The 24,170-nt window shown below is 40.8% G+C and overlaps 1 protein-coding gene across 1 annotated transcript in view; it reads left to right on the forward strand.

The window, feature by feature from the left end:
* The first annotated feature begins 3,937 nt into the window (after nucleotides 1-3,937).
* The window catches only part of myo1ea (myosin IEa), a 54,967-nt gene continuing 34,734 nt past the window's right edge, over nucleotides 3,938-24,170 (forward strand). The window contains exons 1-2 of the mRNA XM_071903649.2: nucleotides 3,938-4,208; nucleotides 23,872-24,015. Coding sequence (XP_071759750.1) covers nucleotides 4,206-4,208; nucleotides 23,872-24,015 — 147 coding nt within the window. The 5' untranslated portion in view covers nucleotides 3,938-4,205. The remainder of the gene's footprint in view (nucleotides 4,209-23,871; nucleotides 24,016-24,170) is intronic.

The raw sequence follows: 24,170 nt of genomic DNA on the forward strand, positions 1-24,170 counted from the left end.
AATGTCGACGAAGATGGTCCATGTACCTAGTAGCAAGTCATTTTTTGCTAAACGGGGAATTGGGGAAATATCAACTCTTCTACTTCTCAGTAGGATCTGGATATAGAGAGTCACATAGTACTGTGGCTCCACCTGGTGTGGTCCTTTATAACCTGGCAGAGCATGGCTCAAGTACTAGGGGTTCAATTCCCAATGCAACCATGCTGGAAATTAATGCACTCATGGTACTGGAATGTGCTTTGGATTAATCCACCAAATAGCATATGGTGATGTAGTGGAAGTTGAGGCAGATGGTATACTGATAAGGGGGAGTGGATGCACTTTGACCCACCATGCAATTTACTATAAGGATAATTGCTTACTGGTGTGTGTATGCCTATATAATAAACTTTCTATATAACACCTATCTAAAGGCAGAGTTTAGAGGAAGACATAAAACAACAAAAGTAAAATATAGCCTAAAAGGATGAGATAAAACAGGAAACACAATAGGTTAAAAGAAAAAAAAAGATAAATGTGTGAAAAGAAATGAGATAAAAAAAACAACACAAGGTTAGAAGTGTGTAAGATCGAAAACAATTACCTAAAAGCAAGTCTATAAAAGTGTATTTTAAGAACTGATTTAAAAGATGACATTCAATTATAAGTTCCTCAGGCAGGCTGTTCCACAGTTTAGGGGCTTTGATGGCAAAAGCACAATCACCGCTACTCTTGAGTCTAGACTGAGGCACAGTCAGAAGGCCCGGCTGCACTCCAGCTCAAAGGAAAGTAATAGGTCTGCAATGCGGATAGGGCCCAGACCTGCTTTAAACATGATCAGTAAAATCTTAAAATCAACCCTATATCTAAGTGGTTACCAGTGGAGATGCTAAAATGGGGGATACATGGTTTCTTTGTTCGGTACCAGTTAAATGGAAATATCTCCTGCATGTGATGCTCTATCTGTCCACTGGATGTCGTTCCCACAAAGTTCCTTAAAGACTTTTGACACTGTAGCTCATAGTATGTTATCTATTATAAATAGCCTACCTCTCTGGCCACTGGTAGGTTCCTCTCTAGTTTTAGGCATTCATTTTCAACCATGGTTTTGAACCATCATTTTCAATTTTTACCTCAGCAGCACCCAAGGTCCCTCAGGGCTCAATTCTAGGCCCCATCTCTTTCCCTCTGCCTGCTCTCACTTGGCAACATCATTTGTAGACATAATGTCTTTTTCCATTGCTATGCAGACAATGCCCATTTATACTTCCTGATAGAACCTGGTGCCCCAAACTTAATAACTGCTTAACAGACATCAAGTGTTGGACATCTCAAAACTTTTTACAACTCAACAATAGCAAATCTGAAATATTCTTATTTGTCCTTCCTAGCTGCAGAAATCTTGTTCTTGAGGATCTTGGTAGTCTATCCTCTAACATGAAGCCAGTGGTCAGAAACCTACAAGTGATTTCTGACAGTGACTTGACATTTGAAGAACAGGTAACTACTCCAACTTCTTCTATTCCTGCCTATAAGTCACTGTCATGTCTCCAGCTGTCTTTAAGAACAATAGAGTGATCGGTTTAAAATGGCTCATTACGGCAGAATTTTTTAGACAAATTGGATAGTTTCAAGTCAGGACGGGAGATCTGGAGTCTGGAGTGTTCTATTGTTTTGGTAAAGAAAACCAAGAACTCCTCACACTTGTCTGTGTAGGGTTCAATAGGGGGAGGGATTAACAGCGGAGTATTTTACCTTGATCTTTCATAATATCATAGGATTTGTAGCTTGTTTTTTCTTCCAAATGTGTTTCATTTTTTCTACACTCTCTTTTTTGGGGCCCTGTGGCATCATTAACCCATGGAGATGGATTAACTGTGTTAACTGACCTGTTTTTCAGGGGTGCAGTAGCATCGAAGGCTGAGAAGCATAAGTCTTTTAAGTCGTTAACCAGATTGTTTGTGTGTGCAGAAAGAGCCATATGTCTGTTTTGACTCATTGGGCAAAGGCTAATGAAAATTGAATGAAAATGAAATGAAAAAATAGACCTAACAACCTGTCTTACCACACATTTGCTCAGATGTATAGTTTATCATGTTTATCATGTGAATCAGTGACCTTGAATCAGAAGGGTCTAGGCTTTGGCAGACACGTGGGATGTTGCTCTCACTGCAAAATACAAGCTTTTTCCACAGATACAATTTTACATTTCCATTTTTAGCATTTATCAATACACAGAAGCTCAATGGTGGATTCCAGCAGAGTCCAGCAGAGGGAGCTATTCTCCCAAATATGTCCTCCACACACACACACACACACACACACACACACATACACACACTATGTAGATATGCATACAGTAGGCAGCCTGTTAGACAGGTTACACCCAGAGAGTCTCCCCACCGCCTCAGCCTCACCCAGACTGGAGACTGGTCGTCAGTATGGAGACCAGTGCCACCCATGCACTTCAAAAGAGATTACCCCGCAATAAAGAAACTCTGTACTGCATTTTTATTTGTCTGAGTGGGGAGTGGGGCTAGACAGTGATAGAACAAATAAGCAAACAGCCTATGTGAAAACACATAGGCTGTTTAGTTATATAAATAAGTTATATCAGAGACTTAAAACGATGTATGAGATTTCTTATCCAACTTGGACTTGGACCTTGAGAAACAGCTCATTAAGTGGGCTACCTTTTTTTTTTAATCACAATATTGTTACAGAGACCATGTTTATTTGTTTTTATATTTCTGTTTTTCAAAGTGTTGTGTAGGCTACATTGGGCAGATGTGAAAGCCCTCTTCTCTTCCTCCAGAGTTTATAAGGCGTGCAGTCATGAACACCTCTCAGAATAGTCCATGGAGCCAGCTCAGCGCTCATTGTGTTCAAAAAGGAGCTGGGAAGTTTCTTGGCAGAGGTGGCCACAGTCAAGTAGCTCAAAACACATGGCTGAAAAAAGAGAAAAACGAAAACAAACAAAAAAAACTCAAACATAAGCAGATTGTGCCTTTGTGCAACTTCTGAATCACTGGTGTTACTTCAAAAGACATTTTATTTTCCTTTTGAACATGTGACTTATTAACTAGCAAGCTTGTGGAGAGACACATGGGAGGAAAGACAGACACTGACCTGCATCATAGGTCATGAACTGGATTTAAACATATGTACTTTAGCCAGTGAGCCACGGGTACTGATAGATTTATCTACCACAGACAGAGTGAAAGCTGCAGTTGATCCTGTTTTTTGGCTATATAACCCAACAAGGAGGCTGACCATCTGTATGGCCTGTTGGTCACTGCTGAACTGATGCTCCTTAACTGCTTACAAATTCACCCACACTAACCATTCACAAAGAAAAAAAAAAGAAATGAGTGCTCTTTAATTTAAACAAACAAACCAAATACATTGGACACTGATAACACACAGGTTTCATTTAAAAATAGCACATACAGAGAAATGTTCAATAGGCTACGTGTTAATAAATGTTGATACAATAATAACAATGGCTCTTCAGAAATAGGAGTTCAGAAAATTCGGATCAGTTCAGAAATAAGAGAAAAAAGTACGAAGTTTAAGTAAAAAGAACAAAAATGATTTAAGGAAAACAGTTCTGGTGTTTTAACACGATACTGTACTTTGGCATAAAGTGTTAGGATGGAGAGTAAGTGAAGAAAAATGTATAACTACAAGAGAGAGCTCAAATTTAAGACGGGAAGGATGTTATGAAGCGTCACTAAATACTTCTGTACACTGCGAGCTCCAGTTTGTTGTTCGGAAGAAGTGCAGGTGCGCATGCCCAGTTGTCTCACTCCAAGGAAAAGTCACTAATGAATATTTAAGCGTATTCCGCGTTTAGCGCCGCTGATTGGACCATCCGGGTTAAGTTTCCTGTCTGATGTTTTAGGGCCGATTTTTGAGGCTTTCTCCGTGAAACACATCAACTTCAGTGTTTGAACAACACTGCTCGCCTCCTGTCACCGCAGTATATAGACCTACTGCCAGTCCGGCCGGCTGCAGAATGGACGGAGGACGCCGCTGAGGAGGAGCATCCATGCTTTCCGGAGATTATCAGGAATATTTTATGTAGATTTGGATTTGCTCCTGTTTTTGGCTTTAGGTTAAACAACTAGACTTTCTGATACAGTGGTAACAGAGCCTCGCACAGTTATTGGATCGCACGGAATACGAATAAGGGGATACTGCAACTGTTCAAGTAAAGGCAGAGGATGGTGAGTGATATTTAGACTGCTTTGTATAAGATATTACCGAATTATTATGGCACTTTTTACTTTAGAAAGTAAATATCAGCCTCCCGCATCTTTATATTTAACACAGTGCCTCTATTATTTGCCTCTACAGCACAGTGGCTATAAAATAATTAGGTCACATGGGGTAATTAAAATATTAAAAAGTCTAAATATTCTAGCAAAAGCATTATGTCAGTCCTGTTTTGAGTTTTGGCTCCTCAGTTTTTTTCCCCTCAAGTTTCTGTGAGTCTACTGATAGATTGCTTTATTCATGTCTTGCTATGGATAAGTTTGAAAAACATATTTTATGGATAATATTTGTTGGCATCACTTTACTTACTGGAGATGACAATTTTTCTATTAGTAATCCCACAATTAGTAAGCATGACCTCACTCTCCCTCTCTCTCTCTCTCTCTCTCTCTCTCTCCTTCTCTCTCTCCTCTCTCTCTCCCTCTCTCTCTCATTCTCTCTCTCCCTCCACTCTTGACAGTCCTATTCATGGACTTTTTATAGGCTGGAGTGAAAGTAATTAGAAAACATTGACCCAGAGCTGTTGAATGTTACTTGCCTTTAAATCCTACAGAGATAATGAATGGCTTCCAGATAGATATTTTGTCACTAACAACATTAGTCGGATGAATGAGGTCCAGCCCTTTTTTTTTTCTTTTTTGAGGGAAAACCGGTTAGTCATAGAAGAAGAGGCAGGGAGCGTGTGTGAGGTGGAGTGTGTGTGTGTGTGTGTGTGTGTGTGTGTGTGTGTGTGTACGGCTCGTTCTTCACATGTGCTTGTACATTACATGGATACAGGTTTTTCCTGGTTACTGAATGCCATCCCTGCAGCACCTAGAGACACACCTAGAGCAGGTTACTGATCTCAGGAGTTGGTGTGGCCTCCTTTGTATTTTGGCAACAATTCCTGAAGCCGCTGTCCTTTGTGGCAGAATTCCCACTGTGGCTTTGGACTGAGAATGGACAGTTGAATCCAGCATAGGAGGAATTAGAGCTTGTTCCTCATTCCTCTTATCTTTGATATCGTGGCTCGTTCTGTGTTATTGGAGACATCATATTTGGATAAAAGTGTTCTAATTTCTCCTCAAGAACACCCCTAGTGCAAAATCTGAATGTTTTTGCAGTTTATATGAAAGATAACAAAGGATACATATGACTGTCCTTAAAGATATGAGGCTCCTGAATGAGTCCATGTCTGTTCCCTGTATAATTTTGACATCTTCCAAGCCTGTATTTCTCATAAACACAAACACTGTCTATTTAAAACAGCTGGGCCTGAAACCTGTTATGCAGTCTCACTTCTGGCTTCTCATTAAACACTGTATTGAACCTGTAGATCTTGTTGGCCACAGGAGATCCCAAGGAATAAAGTTTTACAAAATGCTTGACTTTCCAGTGCTGTTAGCCTGTTGGTTTGTCAGATCACTTAACAGGTCAATCTTTTTATTCTTCACCCACTTCAAACAGTAAGATTAACTTGCTCTTTGAACTTGCATTGGTGTAATTGCAATCTCACTTGCACAGTGTAGAGTAGTGGAACTCCGGATCTGTTGAAGTTGGAGATCTTATTATTTTGACTGCAGCTTTCCTTGGTATTTTCCCTGACATGGTTGCCTAATTTTAGAGTGAATGACCAGGAGCGGTTTTCTTCTTGTGAGGTAACTTCAGTGACAGCAGAAACTAGTCCAAATTCTCCAGCGATGATAGATTTACTGAATATGATAGTGTTCAGGGAGAAAATGAAACGTCTCGACTCGAAAGAAAGGGAAAGACGTTTCAAGAGTGACTTCTAAGACTTAGTCCAAAAAAACAAAAAAAAACCTCAGAACCTAGGCTTGCCGTCTGTCTTTCTCTCACCTCTTTTTGGATTAAATGATGTCAAGGAGAGAGAAATGGCAGCGTAGCAGTACATGGTTCGTCCTTCTCAAAGACGTTTTAGGCCCAGGAGAGAGCTCCATTAATAACCTAGAGAGAAAAATAGTCAGACTGTCATTCTAGCTGTCTGGAATAGCAGACAGCAGCATCGCTCATTGGTTCCTTCTCTGCCAGATGCTGAATAGTAAGTCAGCATGACAGCAGATGGTTTGCATTAGTTTCTCCTACAGGGAGGTGCATACTCAGTAACCCCCCCCCCCCCCTTATTTCAAAGCTGGTGCTCCATTTTCAGACCCATCACTGCTGTAGAGATTTGCTCAGGAATTCAAGCCCCACTCTCTAAAAACAGGATGAACACCCATTCTGTGGACCTGGGGAACTCGTTAAGCTTGTCACTGTGGTTCAGTAAACTCACACACTTCTCTTTATCAGTTCCATACGTCGTAGTCTTTGTTACAAAGCTGCAACGACATTTTCTCTACTTCGCTGTTTGTGATGATGAACTTCATGAGTGTTGACTTATTCTGCTGTTGCACTTATTATAAATCGTTTTGGATAAGAGCATCATATAAATTGCACATTGTAAATTTGAGGTGTTTTATAAACTATCATGGAGTTTGTGAGCTCTGACTTTATATAAATCCGAACATATGTGGCAAATCTAACTCTGGATTTATTGTTTGTTAGTTTACACAAATCACAGCTGAAAATAATGAATGAAACATCAAATTGCAAGTATTGCTTTATTTTTGTTTTTACTGGAAATGTAACATTTCCAATAGTTTTATTATTAAGTCTTTGAATTTATTGCAAACAGATGTGCTGCCATATTTTCCCCATTTCATTTTTAGTTGTACATGAGCAGATCCAGTAGTGTCCAATGTTCATTACATTACCAAGAAACTAGTTTTCTAGCTTTGTGTGCCTTTCTCTGAATCTGTGAGGAGATGAGCACCACATTCTATATTGTTTACTTCATCAAGATCTTCATGGCCAAAACATCTTGTTTTTAACATAAAAGTGAAAAAAGTTCTTTAATGGAAAGAGTGAGGCATCTGTCTTCTACTGTGGATATTTGAACATATTATAGTTGAACAACTGCTCCTGTTGTTAAAACACAGTGTTTGCTTCACATAATCCTTCTGCACCTAATCATGATGGCTAAGCATTTTTTCCACCTAAACCAAAGGCTCCTTGGGCTTTACCACTTAGAGCAAAAAGCATTATTTCATTTTCATCTTTCACCAGTGAGCTGTCCTGTGATAAGATCAAGGCCTCTGATATTCTTCAGACTCTGAAACATGATATTGGAATCTGGATAACGGAAGTGGTGAGGTGAGGAGCAGCCAGCTGTTTTTCCCCTCAGTGACTTTATCTGTGTTGGTTTGCTGTGTCTGCAAGTTCACTGTCAGTATAAGCAGTGAGTCCTGCTCCTCTGGCCAAAGCTCTAGCTCCACATTTTGGTTCTGTTTGTGTGCCTCAGCCTCGCTCCTTCACCACAATCAACAAGACAATCAACCAGCGAAGCCTCGTAGCACCCTCTACCCTACTTTACTCCCTACTCAGCTGTATTTCCGCAGTCTCAGCAACTGTTTCCAATTTTCACAGTGAATGATGGGGAGCGCGCGGCCAGCTCAGTTGATCACCAAAGGTCATCCATGAGGCAACTGAACAGACTTTTAGAGCGTTGTGTGATGTGTTTTCTCCTAGATTACATGGACGTGTTCCTGTCTGGCCAATAATTACACAGCTGTAATGGTTTATAGAGGTGTCGTATGTGTGTAGAGCAAATTTAATCGCACGCCTTTTCCAGAAATATCAGCTCGAAATGTTATGACGGTTTTCATTACAATGGCTTAAGAGCATTTGTAGTTCACTTTTTCCACAGCGTCTTTTAATTCTAAATGGAAAACAGCAGCCTCATTCAACACAACTGTATCTGTGTGTTTGTGTCTGGCTGTTTATCACCCAGCCGAGGAACTGTACTGGGCTTTCAGGCTTTCTGTTTGCTCACCATTACGTAGGCAAACATGCCATGAATACTGTTAGTCCTGAAGACCGCATTCCAGTAGATGGTATTTTCTGATAGGAATAGTTGAATTATTTTTGGCATGCCATTGTCCGTGTGGAACGTTATTGCCTCTAACTACTTCAAAAGCTTCAGAGTTAGGGTTGAAGCCAGTTGTCTTTAGCTACTGCTCTCTTACTTCCAACAGATAAAGGTAAAGCATAAAGTACTTTATTGTATTTGCTATCATTTGTGTCAACATAATCCTATAAACAGTCATAATGTAATGACTTTTCATGCTTGCTTTGCCTGTTCTTGGATCATGAGACAAACAATGTCCTGTCCAAACCACCTATTTGCATGTATGACTTCCCCCACCGTGGATGGATGGAGTCAGACTGCCGCAGCTGTGTTCTGGTTATCTGCCCGGCTGGTTTCCCATCGTCACATGTCAGGTAGTTGTGGGCCTCTGAGTCAGAGGCCGGCCGCTCACTCTGTCCAGTGGAAACCTGATGTGGCCTTATCTCGTGAGTCACGGCAGCTGTGCCCGAGGTTACTATTGTTTTCACCCTGCTTCCTGTCTCAGAGGAACTCTACTGGCACAGAGAGTTAAAATGTCTCTTATATGATGATAAATCAGTGTGATTGTATGACAGTATTAGTGGAGCTCACGAGAAGTGTGATTATCATATTGAGTTTTTGTTCTGTGGGAAAATGACTCAAGGTGGGATGACATCCTTGATTTTGTTTTTTTGTTTTTTCCTTTAAATGAGTTTTTGAAGAGTTAAAACAAATTAAATAAAAAATTGAACCTGTATTTATCCAAGCAAAGTTGACTGTGCATGCTTGCTGTATTCTGCTTCACATTCAAACAGTTTCACACATTTATGCACCTGGGAGCCGCTCAGTACATCCAGTCTTCTACTGTTGGCCACTAATCGGCTCCACTGGAGCATTTGGTGGTTAAAAGCCTTCACCAATAAGGACTCCACCAATCATAACTAAGCTTTTTAAATTCATAGCTCAATTGTTAGAAGTTAATATGTCATATAGTCTGCATTGGCAACACAACATTGATTCCTGTCCCTCTTATTTTAGCAGACCTTATCAGAAAGCCCTAACATACATTTTTTTTTATGTCAAGCAATTAAAGCGATTGAGGCAGGTGTAAAAAATAGAAACAGCTCAGTTGGGTTCATTTTTATTACTTGAGGAAGGTAGTAATTGAGGAGCTACTAACTGCTGCTGTAACTTGAGGACTTTACAGATATTTTTACTTGGGAAATGTGTCCAAAGGATTGGTCTTACAAGTGAACATCTCTTGTGATTCATGAATGTATAGGCTGTATTTTTGTAATTTAATTCAGTGTGTATGATATCCACAAAAGATCAAGTCATACATCTGTGTTTTTGGCTCATAGTTTGGCAATGTGGGAGAAACCCAGAGAACTTTAGGCAGAGACCGACAGGGGACAAGAACTGGGTCGATGGTTTTTTTAAAGGCTTGTCAGCTGCTCTGTTCCTCTAGACAGACATGAGCTGAATGACTGGAAACAAAGACAAAATTAGGTGTTTTAAATTAGTTGTCTTTTTGGGAACATGGCCATAGAGCAATATATCCAGACAAATCAGATGATTAGCTCTGTCACTGACTGCTTGAACAGATGGGTCCCACGGCCACATTAGGGTGAGTCAGTGCTTTCTCATCGCAGAATCATGCAGTGACTGTCGTGTCTAAATAGTATCTGCTTGAATTTGAGGCTATTTTCACCCATAAACACTTTTTGTCCAGGGTTTTGTACATGCTCATCATGCTCACTGAATCTGATACTCTGAGAATACTAACTCGCCTCCAAAAAGTGGTCAGGGTTACCTTTTGGTCTCATATTGTTTCTATTGTAAACAGCACACTGGACACTGTGGGCTCTGTGCATTGCATTTAAAATGTGCTCTTGCCTATTCTCAAACAGCCAACACTCGGCCCATCCATTGCCATGCTCAGTAACTGTAGACCTGTTTCTGAGCTCCTATTCTATCTCAAGTATTAGAGAAAGTTGTTTATAGACACTATAAACACAGCTGGGACAGTCACATGTAGTTTAACTTTTGAAAAATAATTCAGGCAATTGGTTTATAACATATTATGGCAATCCCTGAAAAAGTAAACATTTTCTGGTCACGCTTTTTTGAAAAGCATCCTGGGCAGAGAAGTCACTTTATTACTTTAATGTTATTATGTAATCCACTCTTACAGTTACTAAACTGTTGGCTCCTCTATGTGGATTGCTCTCTATGAATAAAGTAGCAGTAACTCCCCAAAACAAATATTGACTGATATAATCAGCTTTGGGTTTGGTTGCCTCTGTTGGATAGCTGATATTATTGATAGAGGTGGATACTTGTGTCACAATAAAATGAAAAATGACTTTTTGTTCTTGGCCCTTTGGCATGTCCACTTTGCACTATTGAACGCTCCAACTGGGCAACATGCACCATGCCCTTTACAGGACATGAAAAAAACTCAGCCATATTCACAGAGGGTCTGATTGGAAGGGCTGACTGTGATCACTGCCAAGGAATCTGCAAACTGGCCTTTCCCAAAGAGACCAAGGCATAATCACAGGAAGTTTTCTTCAAATTTTATTCTGAATCAAGAACAGCAGGATGGATTTAGTTTTGCAAAACATGTTTGACACTGCAGCAAACAAATTTAGATTTATGGGAAGTTTATTATACCTAAATTAACAGCATCACAAAAATGTCATGACCAATCTCCAATAACAGTTACTGTATGTTGGCCAGCTAATTTATCTGTTAGTAATGCAGTATGTAGTTAGTGAGTATTTGCAGGGTTCTAATTTCAATTGAGAATAAGAAGTACTCCCTCTAACTGTGGGGTGGCCTTTTGCTGTGCTTTTCTTACCAGCATGGAGTCGGGCTTAGGGATGAACCCTCTGGATTGGAATCCAGCCTTTCCAACCCCGGCCTCAGAGCTCACTGTGGTTCATAAGTGATATGAAGCCAGGGAAGCAAAACGAGCCAAAGGCAAGCTTAGACCCACCCTTTTATTTTAAGGCACCACCTATAATTTCTTAGATGTCCTATGTCAAAGTGGCAGACCTCTCTTGCCTTCTTTTTTAGGTGCTTGGGAGGAACACCTCAATAAGAGCCGGGCTCTGTGTGTTTGTTCATTTGTGCGTTTGTGTGTAACGCTTTTGGCAATGCACACTGCTTAGGGGGATTACGGTATGTGCTGTTTGGGCTGTGCAGAGCCCCAAGAGACCTGTGTAATGGAAATACAGTGTGCGCTTGTACACCAGGCAGTACGGTAAAGGTCAAACAGCATCAACCAACTGGAGGCTGGAGCGCTGTACATCCACATACCAGGAAGTAGCTCAGTGATTTTCTAACTGTAGTGGCTAAGTCAATCGCATTTGTTCAGCGATTCTCTTAGTTACAACACTGTGCTACCACAGCACTTTGGTGTTAACAGATGCAGTTTTTAAAGTCAGCGTAGTTTCACTCACTCTAATCATGCATACCCTGCACCCCACCCCGCCACCTGAGCACCTATAAACCGCTAGTGCATTTGTTACACTTCTAAATATGCAGTCACAGGTTCTGAGGGTTTCAGGTAAAGTGAGTGGGAAGAACTCACAACAATACTGTCATCAACAGTTCTTCATTATAAAAAGTTCTCAGTGTAATCAATTTCTTTTGGTGCCATGTGAAATAAAAATTTGTTTAAATCACAAACCTCAATAATCTTTGTAGCACCTCCAAAAAATGTTCTTGAAGGGACTTGAAAATTCCAGGCTCTGGAGAACCAGTATTGTTTACAAATACCATACCACTTTTTTTTTTTACAGTGTAGAAAATATGCATTCTGCCCTTGGCTTAAAGCATAGGTCTGCACGTCTGACCTGCAGTGACCTTTCCCACAATAACTTGAGGCATTCCTGACCCGTGTTGCCCTTGCAGTCTGCAGCAACACTGTGCTCAAGACCCATACTGTTTTGGTACACACAGTAAAACAATTCCTATAGCATTGGTGTGTGTTTTTCAGAGCCATCCCTCACTGTATTCCTTTCAGCAGCTGTTCGGACTGACTGGGACTGGGAGGTCCGTTTTTCATGTATCTCTTTTAATGGGGCAATTAGAGCAGACCATAAGCCATGACTGCTGCTGGGCTAAAACCTCTCTGATTCAGCTGGAAGTTGTCTTGGAGGACGAAGCTTTTGACTTTTGCAATTGACTTCTCTCCTGGCAGTTGGCTCATAAAAACAGCAGCTACTGTAGCCTCTTACTGTTACAACCAGGGGAATCTCAGTCCCTGATATGAAATGCTGAAGGCTTTTCATGTCAAACGAGCCAAACAGTACTGGTTTAGTCTGTGGATATTCTTCTTGTTTTACTTCAGAGTATCTTGCATGCCTATTCAATTAGAGCTGCTAATAACAGCTCTACTTGATAGCTATTATACTCTTCTCGCGTCTTCATAAATACAAGAATGGACTATCTCCTTATTGAATCCAAATAGATTTTTGTTAGGCTGCAGTTATAGTTTTCTATTTCACCCTGCTGATGAATCGCTCTCATTACTCAAAGGCCTCTGCAGTTAGCGTTTCAACTAGGGCTGAAACGATTCCTCGAGAAACTCGAGTAACTCGATTACTAAAAATCATCGATGCAAATTCTTTGCATCGAAGCTTCGTTTAATCCATATAACTATATACACACTCAGTGTTTCGCACGGATGATTATTACTGTTGCACAACGCGCTGGAGAAAGAGAGAGAAAATAGCGAGGGGCGAAGAGAAGAGACAGGCCAGAGAAAACGACAGAAAGTGTCCAAAGTTTCGGATCCAGTGTTGCCAACTTGGCGACTTTGTCGCTAGACTTAGCGACTTTTCAGACCCCCCTGGCGACTTTATTTCTCAAAAGCAACTAGCGACAAATCTGCCGACTTTTTCTGACCATGGGAAGCAATGTTAATGTGTTGAATCCCAAAGCATTTGGCAATAAATTGGTTCGGCTGATGCCGGTTTTCTCTACTTGCTTGTCTAATCCAGAGAGGTCTGACGGTCACAGCGCTTCCCACACACAGTGTAGCTCCTTCCCTCCGCTGAGAGCAGGGACTGTAGGATAGGGTCCACTTGTAATTGCTACCGGCGTACGCCGAAACTGGCCGGGTGGGCGGAGTCAGCACTTAATATTAAAACGGGATGAGATGAAGGCTAGTAAAGAATGCACGTTAATTATGGCTATATGTAATGGCTAGTTAAGAACGTAAATCAATATGGTGGCTAGTTATGATGCCCCTAAGTTAGCTAAGTTTTGCTCAAGAAAATAACCACAGAAAATAAAATGCTGCAGTCAATTTGTGAAAGCCTGAGCTTCATTCATGTTATTATTATGATAGTCACACACACACACACACACACACACACACACACCTACTCCCCTCACAGTGATGCATAAAATACCCCAGAAAGCAAAATATCAGGTGGTGTAAGTAGCAATTGGAGCCTAAAATGCACCAGTCCAATACAGCAGGTATATTCAGTTTAGTTTGATTGCAGTGAGTAGGGTCAGCAGGTGTAGGGCAACCCTTCAACATAGTAAATAAATGTACATTAGCCAGTCTTATGAACTTGTATGATATTTAGGCCTAGTAATAAATATCAATAATAATAATTATTTCACCTCGTTTTCAGTAAATCACAGTGTCGTATGGACAGCTTCGTGCGGACAGCTTTTCTCTTTTGTATATTTACTATTGCTCTTTAATAAAGCAAAAGTATTTCTTATCCGATTAATCGATGGAATAATCGGTAGAATACTCGATTACTAAAATAATCGATAGCTGCAGCCCTAGTTTCAACCCTTCACTACTTGATGAAGTATGTAAAACCAAAATGTCAGAGAAACTGAATGAATTCATAGCAGCTAATGAGAAGGAGGATGTCCCTGACTCCGCTTTAGGACAGACAATCAAAGATGTGGGGACACATTTTATCTTACTGATCCTCTTGGAAGAGAAAAATGAACTGGTGGTTGACAGATTTTTAAGAGCAGCATCAATAGCTCTTTCTTCACTGACTTGTGCACCACTAAATGCCATGTATTTTCTTGACTTCTTTTATTTGCCAAAACTCAGTGATGACGCCAGAGAGGCGTTTGATTCTGCTTACCTTCCAAGAAGTTATGGATGCAATAAAATGATTCCTGAGTAGCAGGAAAGGCAGTTTGCCCTAATGGGTTGGTGCCATTCTACAAGACAAATTATTGCCTTTTTACTGCACAGGATGATCATGCACTCTGTTAAGACTATTCCTCCCTCTTTCTACAAGGCCAATATTTGTGTTGCGCTAAATTAAAAGGCAAGGATGAAACTGAACCTTCAATTTTTAGAGTGGTTGAAGAAACTTTCATTTGTTTCTTTATAAGAACAAAGTATTTGCGTCTCATTCAGTTGCTGCTGGTTAGGATCTCATTGATTGAAACTTAAGACTGCAGCTCTGTTGTGGCACAGGGAAGCATGGCTGTGAATGAACAGCCACTGAAACGGTTTGTTTACATTCAGCCACTACTGAGGCTGCTTTTAAAATGAAAATACTATGTGACATGTTCCATGTTCCTGGGTTTTCATGGGAGTTCCACCCTAAACCACATCGTCTTTGATATTATATTTTATAAGCAGCCCTCTTTCTGTTGTCCTCCATTTTAGAGACTGATTAAATTTGAGATGTTTAAATGCAACAGCTCTCAAGTTTCCACAGTGTTGCTATATATGGGAAAAGGAAAGCGCTGCCACTGTAAAGCAGAAATTTCATGCAGTTCAGTGTGAGATGTGTTAAAAGTCCTATCTCGGTTTACACTTGGTCATTATGTCCTTTCTCTCTCGGCCCAGCCCTGCCCCGCAGGCTCAACACTACCTCACTATAACCACAGTACAGCAAATCAGTCAATGCTTACGTTACTAAATCATAGAAAAGTAACACCTCTCTTCATTATTCTTACAACCCTTGTATGTATGTCAACACAAGCAGCCCAGGTCCATAACAACGTAAGAAATCTAGACAGGTAACACAGGATAAGGAGGCCTGTTGGTCTGCATTATTTATGCCGGTGTCCCAATTACAAGCAAGTGTCCATTCAAGTTATGAAGTGCAAAGAAGACACAATCCTCTCAGTTTCCATTCCTTACTATCCTCCATGTGCAGGTGTTTATGATTCTGAGGAAAAAGGTGGAAGACTATGGTCAGTGTAACTCATGTTTCCATGCCCAGGATTGAGTGGTAACAAGCACTGTTTCCACTGGCTCTGGCTCTCTGTCTTTGCATCAGTGGAGAGTTATTGTTGCCTGGATTGGAAACCCAGACAGGTCAGAGCAGTTTTGACTGACAAGATAATCATTCGTCCAAGTCTGGTGAGTTGTCTTGGGCTTGGCATGCATCCCTAGCACTGCAGTGGTTGTAGCTGTCTTGCTGCCCTGCTGTGTGTGGCAGCCACTCAGTCAGCAGGTCATGGTCTAGGGTTTAAAGGGGAATGCCACCCATTTTAGGAATTCACATATGTTATTTCTGTGCCACAGGACGGTTCAGTCAATGTTTGTGAACTTGCACCACTCTTTCCTAAAGCTAGAAACCAGAGCGAGAACCCTTGAAGTTGTGATGCTACTGGGATGTAAAATCAAAAACAATGAATTGGGCAGTGACTTTGTGGAGCCATAAGATGCGTTGTCACACCAAAAGTTTATATTCTTGCATTGCTAACAGGTATGAACCAGAATTTAAACCTCATTTGGGTGCAAGAACTCACACAAAAAGTGCCAGATTTTTCATCCCAGTGACATCACAAATTCAAAGGGTTAGTTCTCCAGTTTCTAGCTTTAGGAAAGAGTGGTGCACATTCACAAGTATTGACTGAACTGTTCTGGGGCCCAGGAATAACATGTGAATTCTTAAAATGGGTAGTATTCTCCTTTAATCAAGGTCCAGCCTCACTGTTTCCAGCATCACCTTAGAGGAAGAGGCTGGTGTGTGTGTGTGTGTGTGTAAGGCACAGTGTGACCTTAATGAATATCCCATTCCTCAGAAGTTCAGACCTCAGACACACGGTGGGTCATTATTATTCCTCTGACACCGCAGGCCCACTCTGCTTCTGGGACACTATACTCTCTCTCTCATCATTGTTTGTTATCGTCTTGTCCCGCCTTGGAGAGGCTATCTCAGTCTGCGCTCTTCTCTCTGTCTTGCTCGACTGTACTCTTCAGTGAGTGAGTTTTGACAAAGTGCAGACACAATGGTTAATCCGCTCATGCAACAGAGACCAGGTGGAAATACTGTTTAGTAAAACCTCCCTAAGCTTTGTTTAGTTTGCATCTAAATCTCTTGGATCCCAATGGGAGGAAAATCAATCCAAATCAACTCACACATTATTGGAGTAAATATGAAATTCCCTGGCTGCTTTGCCACAGTTCTGGCGTGGAAAGCCTTGGTACCAATTATAACCCTGTTGGTAGTTCAAAAGTATTTCTTTTTGTGTTTCTTACCCACTATGAGACCCGTTTCATAATTTAGAAAATATATGTAAAATGTAAGACATCTATGAAATCCCTCTAGGTACAGGTTACCACAATAAAAACACAGGAATTTCATAAGATATAAGATAGAGAAGGAACTCTGGAAAATGAGCTTAACCTTCATTATGGCCGGAATTATCCTTTAATTTCTCACACATGTTCACTATTGATAATCAACTGCCCCATTCCTCAGGTTTCTCAGTTTTCCATCAATCCTCGTTCATCAAATTAGATTACTTTGGGTTTTGTCCCTTGGCTCTATAACCCAGGGGCCTTTTCATCATTCATAGTCAGTGGCCAATACTAATAATGATGGGTAGACTTGAAAATGGCCGCCACCTCTGCATCAATCCCCTGGCCCAGTTATTCAGTGCTCTAGCTCTTGATGCACCACCTTCACAGTAGGGCTGCACAATATTGGAAAAAACTGACATTGCAATATTTTTTTTTTCTGCGATATATATTGCGATATGAAAAAATACAGGAATTTTCACCAAATTACTTGAATAGCTCTATCAAGCCTTGCCCCTTTAAGAAGGTGACCTTGTGGGTAACCTGCGCGGGTGACGTAGTAGGAAGTGAGTGTGTTTTTGTTTTTAGCTGCAGCCAGAGTGAGTTGCAGGATGCTAAGTGAGTAAAGTTACCATAGTTAGCGGGAAAAGAGCTTAGAACATCACCGAGAGGCCGTGCATTATGTTCGCTGCTGTACCGAAATAAAGTGCCAGTTCTCCACTGCAGAGTTGGTCCGGACTCTTAGTAAAAAGCTTGTTACCAGCTACGAGCCAGGCTAAGCTAAAATAGGCTAGCACAACACCAGAGGCTTCCCAACTACGGTTCGGAGCCGCGAAAGTTGGAAAGGTAACATACGATACTCTTATAACAAACCCTTAAGTCGGAGTAAATTATGTTATATCAGACAGACTTCTCTTGTAGATTAGTCATGGAAAATGAGAACCGTGCGAGTTTTCCTTTTGTATCAAGCAGCAAAAAAGTTGTAGCATGACGTGTTTGAGAATTTGCCTTACTTGACATTGCACGTCCTGCGATGTGACTATTGCGCATGCGCACATCGCGATGACGATGCTGAATCGATATATCGTGCAGCCCTACTTCACAGCCAACTGAGCATTATCATTTATTTTACCACAAATTGTTCATCAACTTTTCAGAACGGAGAGGGGTAGAGGTGCATCTTGGGATTTGAAGATCTTGATTGAAACTGAGATGTTCTCTAATTTGGCAGAAACAATATACAGTATATATAGAGAGAGATTATATATAAATCTGAACATACTATGAAGCAACATGGCACGTCTTCAGGATCTAAAGTCCTAGTAGTTGTGAGGAGACAGTAGCAGAAGCAGACAGTACCAGAAGCAGAGTAATGGACGACCTGTGTGTCGGGTCAGATCTTACTTCAGCTTGTGGAGAAGGGCGAGTTTTTTTCCCAATCAACACAACTGTGACAATTCTTACTAAGTGAATGTGTATCTTCTCGAAGCTTTTCTACAATCTTTGAAAATCACCTTTATTCAGGGAGGAAAGTTTTTTTTTTAAAAGCAGATTAAGGGCTGAGTTTGGAAATCAGGTCAAGTAAACTGCTACATGGCGGCACATCTAATCTAACATCAAAGCACTTATCAAACACAGAGGGGGGAAAACTATAGCATGAGAATTTATTTTCTGCCGCAGTCTGTTCTAGGCCAAATCCCAAGTAATATCCACTGACATGCCAGAGTAGCATTGCTTGGGGTGTTTCCATGTAGTCCTGTTCAGCACATGACCTAAAAGTCTGCCTGCTCTTAAGCTAGATTCTCTCCAAGAGGGAAGTCTCTGCTTAATCATCAGAACCAAGAAGCTTGGACTAACATATCCTGCAGTTTGGACATTCACTTCATTACAAATCGCTTTCCTAATCTGATGATGACAACCAGGAGGCTTTGCTTGGTCCTATGCAAAACCACAACATCCAGGCTAGCGTGTGGCACAAACAGGGAAGCGGGAGAGCAGCGGCGTGCCGCATATGAGCCCTCAATTCCACTATTGTTTTGATATCAAGGCCACTAGTCTGTTTACGACTGCCACGCGTACTCATTTCTAAACATGTTTTTCCTTATTCTAATTGGTTTTATGGATTGCAAATAGTATGGGTTCTTAAGACTTTGGTACTAAGTTATTAATGACTTTAGTTGCTTCTCATTTTGGAGGGAGAGGAATTTGTTCTTGTGGCTTTAATCCAGCTTTGCCACAGAGGACAGAGCAGAAATGCAGCGGTGGCTAACACATGGTGGGCTGTGTGTCAAATCCAGGGGTGGAAAAGGAGAACGGCATAGAAAAAGAGAAATGAGGGGAAAAGTGCCGCTTATGATACTGAATCAAACCCAGCCATTTCCTGTGTCCTGAGCCAGCTCTGCTCAGCACTCTCCATATATGGTAATGGTATTTGCATGAAAGGAAAGCCTGGGCTTATGGATCACGGGCTGGTGTTGAAATTCCTTTGTATTAACTTCTGGGAAAAGGTCTGGTCCTGTAGTTTGGTGAAGTCGTGGTGAACCTATTACCCTTTTTTTCTCAGAGGGAAATCTAATCAAAACAAAACAGCATGGGCCTAATGCTGTCTTCTTTTGATGATTTTCACATCCATACTTCCAGTAGTCACTTTAGTTTCATACTTGTCAAAACATGATATTTATTTAGGTCAAACTGCTTCTTAGCACAATGCTTTAGTCATGTCAGATGCTCAGTTACTAAGGTCTGTGTGCAGTGTTGCTAAGCTGTGCTCAGAGGGAAGTCTGCTGGTTCCATGGTGATGGTGTTGTTATAGCCACTATAGACTCCAGCCCTCGCAGCTGTCCCCAGGTGGGAGTGTGTGTGTGTGTGTGTGTGTGTGTGTGTGTGTGTGTGTGTGTGTACTTTGAGACCTTCAGCATAGATCTAACTCATACTTTCTTCGATTGGAGCCAAAGGGATTACTTATCATGAAGCCTAAAAAATGCAGCTCAATGTTAGACAATACATCTCAGTCATTTACAGGATATATCTGTAGACAAAAATAGCACATAACATCAGTATTAAAAGGGAAATCTGCTGCTATCCGGTATTTCATTTTGTATGGATGAATGCATACGTCAATATGAATTCTTGAATAAGATCACAGTGACATAGTATACAGTATATTGGCTGTGTTAGAATTGCAATTTTTAGACGAAGTTTTCAAAATGAAATGACATCAGTATGGATGTTTGGGGCAGCCAGTATTGATGGTTGAACTGTTTAACTCATACAAGACAGGCAAACTTTTAGAGGCATTCATCATCAGCCAGATATATACATTTATATAAACATAATTTCATTAAGATGCCACAAACAGCTACTGTTAGTACAAATCATGACTGTAGATACTGTTAGCTTTTCAGAGTAAAAGCTAACAGTCTGGATTGAAACTCACACATGGAGCAGTTGCAATCTAATGGTTAGAGAAAAAAGCTTTTCACTAGAACGATGCTCGTTCAGATCCTTGGACTGAAAGGGAAAACCTGGGCAGCGGAAGTGAACAAGAAACTCCTCCTTCCCTCCACCACTACATATCAGTATACCCTTGAGTACAACAACACTTACCCCTCCACTGCTCCAGCAGAGGAGTGTGGCTGTGTTGGGCAGCTCCCAGGCGTCAGTGTGTGTGTGTGTGTGTGTGTGTGTGTGTGTGTGTGTGTGTAACCCTCCCTCCCTGTGCAGCTACTCCCTTAGTCGGCTGTTGCTGTATGTTCTTCCTTATCTTGCCTTATTAAACAAAGCTTAAATCAAAACAGATGAAACAACTCTCCGAATATTTGACATTGACCTCCTACACGTCCAGCTTATTACCTCTCCCCTCTTGAATCTGTACACTATCATTCCAAACATAGCAGGGAGAGGATAAATATAGCATGCTCAATTGTTTTCACTTGGTGGTTGGCCCAGCACTTACTTCACTTCTGTTTTTAGAGTTAAGGTTTTCATCCATCAAAGTGCTACTTTTAATAAGTAGGTGGTGGTGCCATGGGGAAAGGATATACTGGTAATTGCCTAAATAAAGAAAACATCTGTGTTTATGAGCGATATAAAGAATAGTGAAAACAGAGTTCTGGTTGTTTCTGTAAGGATAATGTGGGGGAGTGGGCTCTTCCACAATGAGAACAGGGAAGGGGGATTAGATGATGATTAGAATAGTATGAAAACAATGTAACCCATATGACGCCCACATATGTAACATCATGTAACATCATCACCTCAGTCACCAGATCTCAACCCAGGTGAATAATAGTGGGAGACTTTGCAGTGCAGCCTAAGATAGTGCTTTCAACAGTGGTGGAAAAATATTCAAATCCTTTACTTTCGTAAAAGTAGCAATACCTTAATGGAGAAATACTTCATTAAAAGTATAAGTCCTGCATTCAAAGTTGTAAGTAAAAGTATAGAGGTATTAGCAGCAAAAAGTACTTAAGTATCAAAAGTAAAACTACTCATTCTGAAGAACGGTCTGTGTCAGAGTGTTAAATTATTGATGCATTTTAATGTATTTTAATGTTGTAGGTCCAACTGCCTCCATATACTGTTGGGGAGTTTAAACTCTAACAATATTTAGGAGCTTATCGTATGTTTTGCGTGCAAAACTTATTCTGCAATAACTAGTAAAGTAGTAGTAAAGTAACTGTAACTACAGCAGTCAGATAAATGTAGTGGAGTAAAAAGTACAATATTTCCCTCTGAAATGTAGTGGCGTAAAAGTATAAAGTCTCACAAAATGGAAATACTCAAGTAAAGTTCCAGTACGTCATAATTTCCCTTAAGTACAGTGCTTGAGTAAATGTACTTAGTTACTTAGCACCTTTCAACTACAATCAACAAAACGCTAAAAGATGAAATCTCGCATAGAAGAATGGTATTGGATCCCTCAAGTAGAATTTCAGGCGTTGACATAATCTATGTCAAAGCATGTGGTAGGCAGATGCCCTATCAAGACACAATCAATATTTTACTTAATGTGTATTTCAGGGAAGGTTAGGGTATAGGAATAGAGAGTTTTGTAAAGTCTTGGTTTTTGCTTTATCAAGAAAATTTGGGGGAAAACAGGTGCTGCTCCCAACGGTCTATCTGTACTTTATCTAAAAAAGAGAGTCTGCACACTGTAGCTCCCTTTTGCTGCTTTATGGGCACCACAAACGAGCCCGCTGCTCTTCTTCAGTGTGCTCGAAGCGTCACTTACTTTGTGGTGCCAATAAAGCAGCAAAAGGGAGCTACAGTGTGCGGACTCTCTTTTTTAGATATGGTAATACTTCCGGATCCAGCACCTGCCTCGAATGGTTCCAGGATGTGCGCGACCAATCTATGTCGTCTATCACTTTACCCTATTATCACCCCTTTTCTTTATTTGTTTGTGCATCTGCCTATGAAGGTGTGTGTGTGTGTGTGTGTTTGTGTGTGAGATTGCCTGCACGTGTTTTTTGGTAACTGTTTTAAACTGTCATTTTGATTCTTAAAGTCCTATCAAATGTTCTCATCCCCTCTTCTTGATTCATTGTATGTTTCGATGTGTGTATGATGTCCCAGAGAATGACATCACCTGCAATGCACCCTGTTCACATTGCCAAGGGAGGAAGAAAGCATCTCTTTCACACCTAAAAAGCTGTAGAACATGATAATGGGTGTGATCTGGAAAATTAATCAAGCAATAATTTGCTGCTTCCCTCCTGAGGGGAAAATACCCACAGAATTAGTCTGAAAGGCTGTTAACATTCCTTAGCATCTCCCATGCTATGACCGAGTCTATAAAGTGGTTTGAATTTTGCTGGTGTAAAAAAATATAGTCACCCATGAGAATATTAAGAGTTCATTGGCCTACCTCCTTCACTTGGTAATTCAAAGTTAATTACTAAATGTTGCCATGACTTTCCACTGGTTAATCTTGGGCTATGGTTTCACTTTACGCTGCTGAGGTATCACCATGGTTTTGTCCTTTGCTGCTTTGGTTACATTTACTGACTTATTCATAACAGCAACTGTATTTCTTGGTTTTTTTAATAACATTTTTTCTTCTTTTCTTTTCACTGTTTGTAGAGTGATTGTTACCTCTGCACTTTTCAAGGTTATGCTAGCCAGTGGAATTTGACAATATTTGGATATATTGTATATTATAATCAGCAAGACTTCTCCAATCTCAGCTTCAAAAGCCATAAGCCAAACCATAGGGAAGTTAATATATTAACATCCATAGGAAAATAGAGTAATATTAAAAATACGAAATTCTAGTCATAACAATTTTCCATGCCTCTGTTAAATTCTCACTTTCTCATCAACCTACAACAAAAACAATTTTGCTTTGAATTTCGAGAAACCTGCTGATTTAAGAATGAGAAATAACTTTATAGATTTTCATAGATAATGGTTTGTTCCTAAGATAAGTTAGGGAACCCTTCTGCCAGATATTGGGCCGTATAAGTATTTCCTTTAATGGTGCTGTTTGGGTTGCCTTTCTCCTCTTTCCTGATCCGCCACTTCCCGACAAAAGAGTCAGGAAGCGAAGAGTTAAATTGTGTGTTGACTAATGTTCTGGATCCTCTCTGTGGCTTTGATTGGTTCTCCATCCAGGAGAAAGAGACTCACTCCTCGCAGCACATTGTGACCCTCTTCCACAGTAGCCAGACGACATTGACTCATAGCACATGATGAATGACCTCAGCTTTCTGGAGACTCACTCTGCTAAAACAAAACAGGAATGTAGGGGGAAACCAAGACGGTAGGATGTGGATAAAAGTCAATTCAAAGCATCTTTGACACTTAGGCGCACATAAAGCACTTCTGGGAATCTAACCTTGCACTTTTTTAGAGTAAGGTAAACATAGCTCATCCTGCTGCTGCGATCGGAAAATGTGCCAACATGAACTTTTGCCTGTGTGAAAATAACCATTTTCTCCTTGCCTTTCATTTTGTCTGATTATCTCAACAGTAAAAATAACAATTAAATCACCCTGTCTCAGTCATTCAGCGTGCTTAAAAATGCTACAATTCATCCTCTTCATATGACATTGTAACTGTGCTGTTTACCTTGAGTCTGGATTGGTCAGCGCCGTCCTATTGTGTCTTTCTAAGCGAACTAACAATTGCATGTTGTGTGTTGTTGTTGCAGGGGAGCCGGGGCCACTACCGGTACCACTGGCAGAGCCACAATGTCAAACACAGCGGAGTGGACGACATGGTGCTGCTCACCAAGATCAACGAGGACGCCATCGTGGACAACCTCAAGAGGAGATACATGGATGACTACATCTTTGTATCCTTTCTTCACGATCGCAGCTCACACCCTGGCGAGGAATTGCTGAGTCCCGTCACACCCATGTTATTCCCAGAATAGCTGAATGGTCATTCACAGTGTCGTAGTAGCTGTGAGTAATAGGCCAATGTTTGAAGGTAGCGCCCCTCCCACCA

The sequence above is a fragment of the Centroberyx gerrardi genome, chromosome 1, assembly GCF_048128805.1.
Source record: "Centroberyx gerrardi isolate f3 chromosome 1, fCenGer3.hap1.cur.20231027, whole genome shotgun sequence".
In the NCBI taxonomy this organism is placed as follows: Eukaryota; Metazoa; Chordata; class Actinopteri; order Beryciformes; family Berycidae; genus Centroberyx; species Centroberyx gerrardi.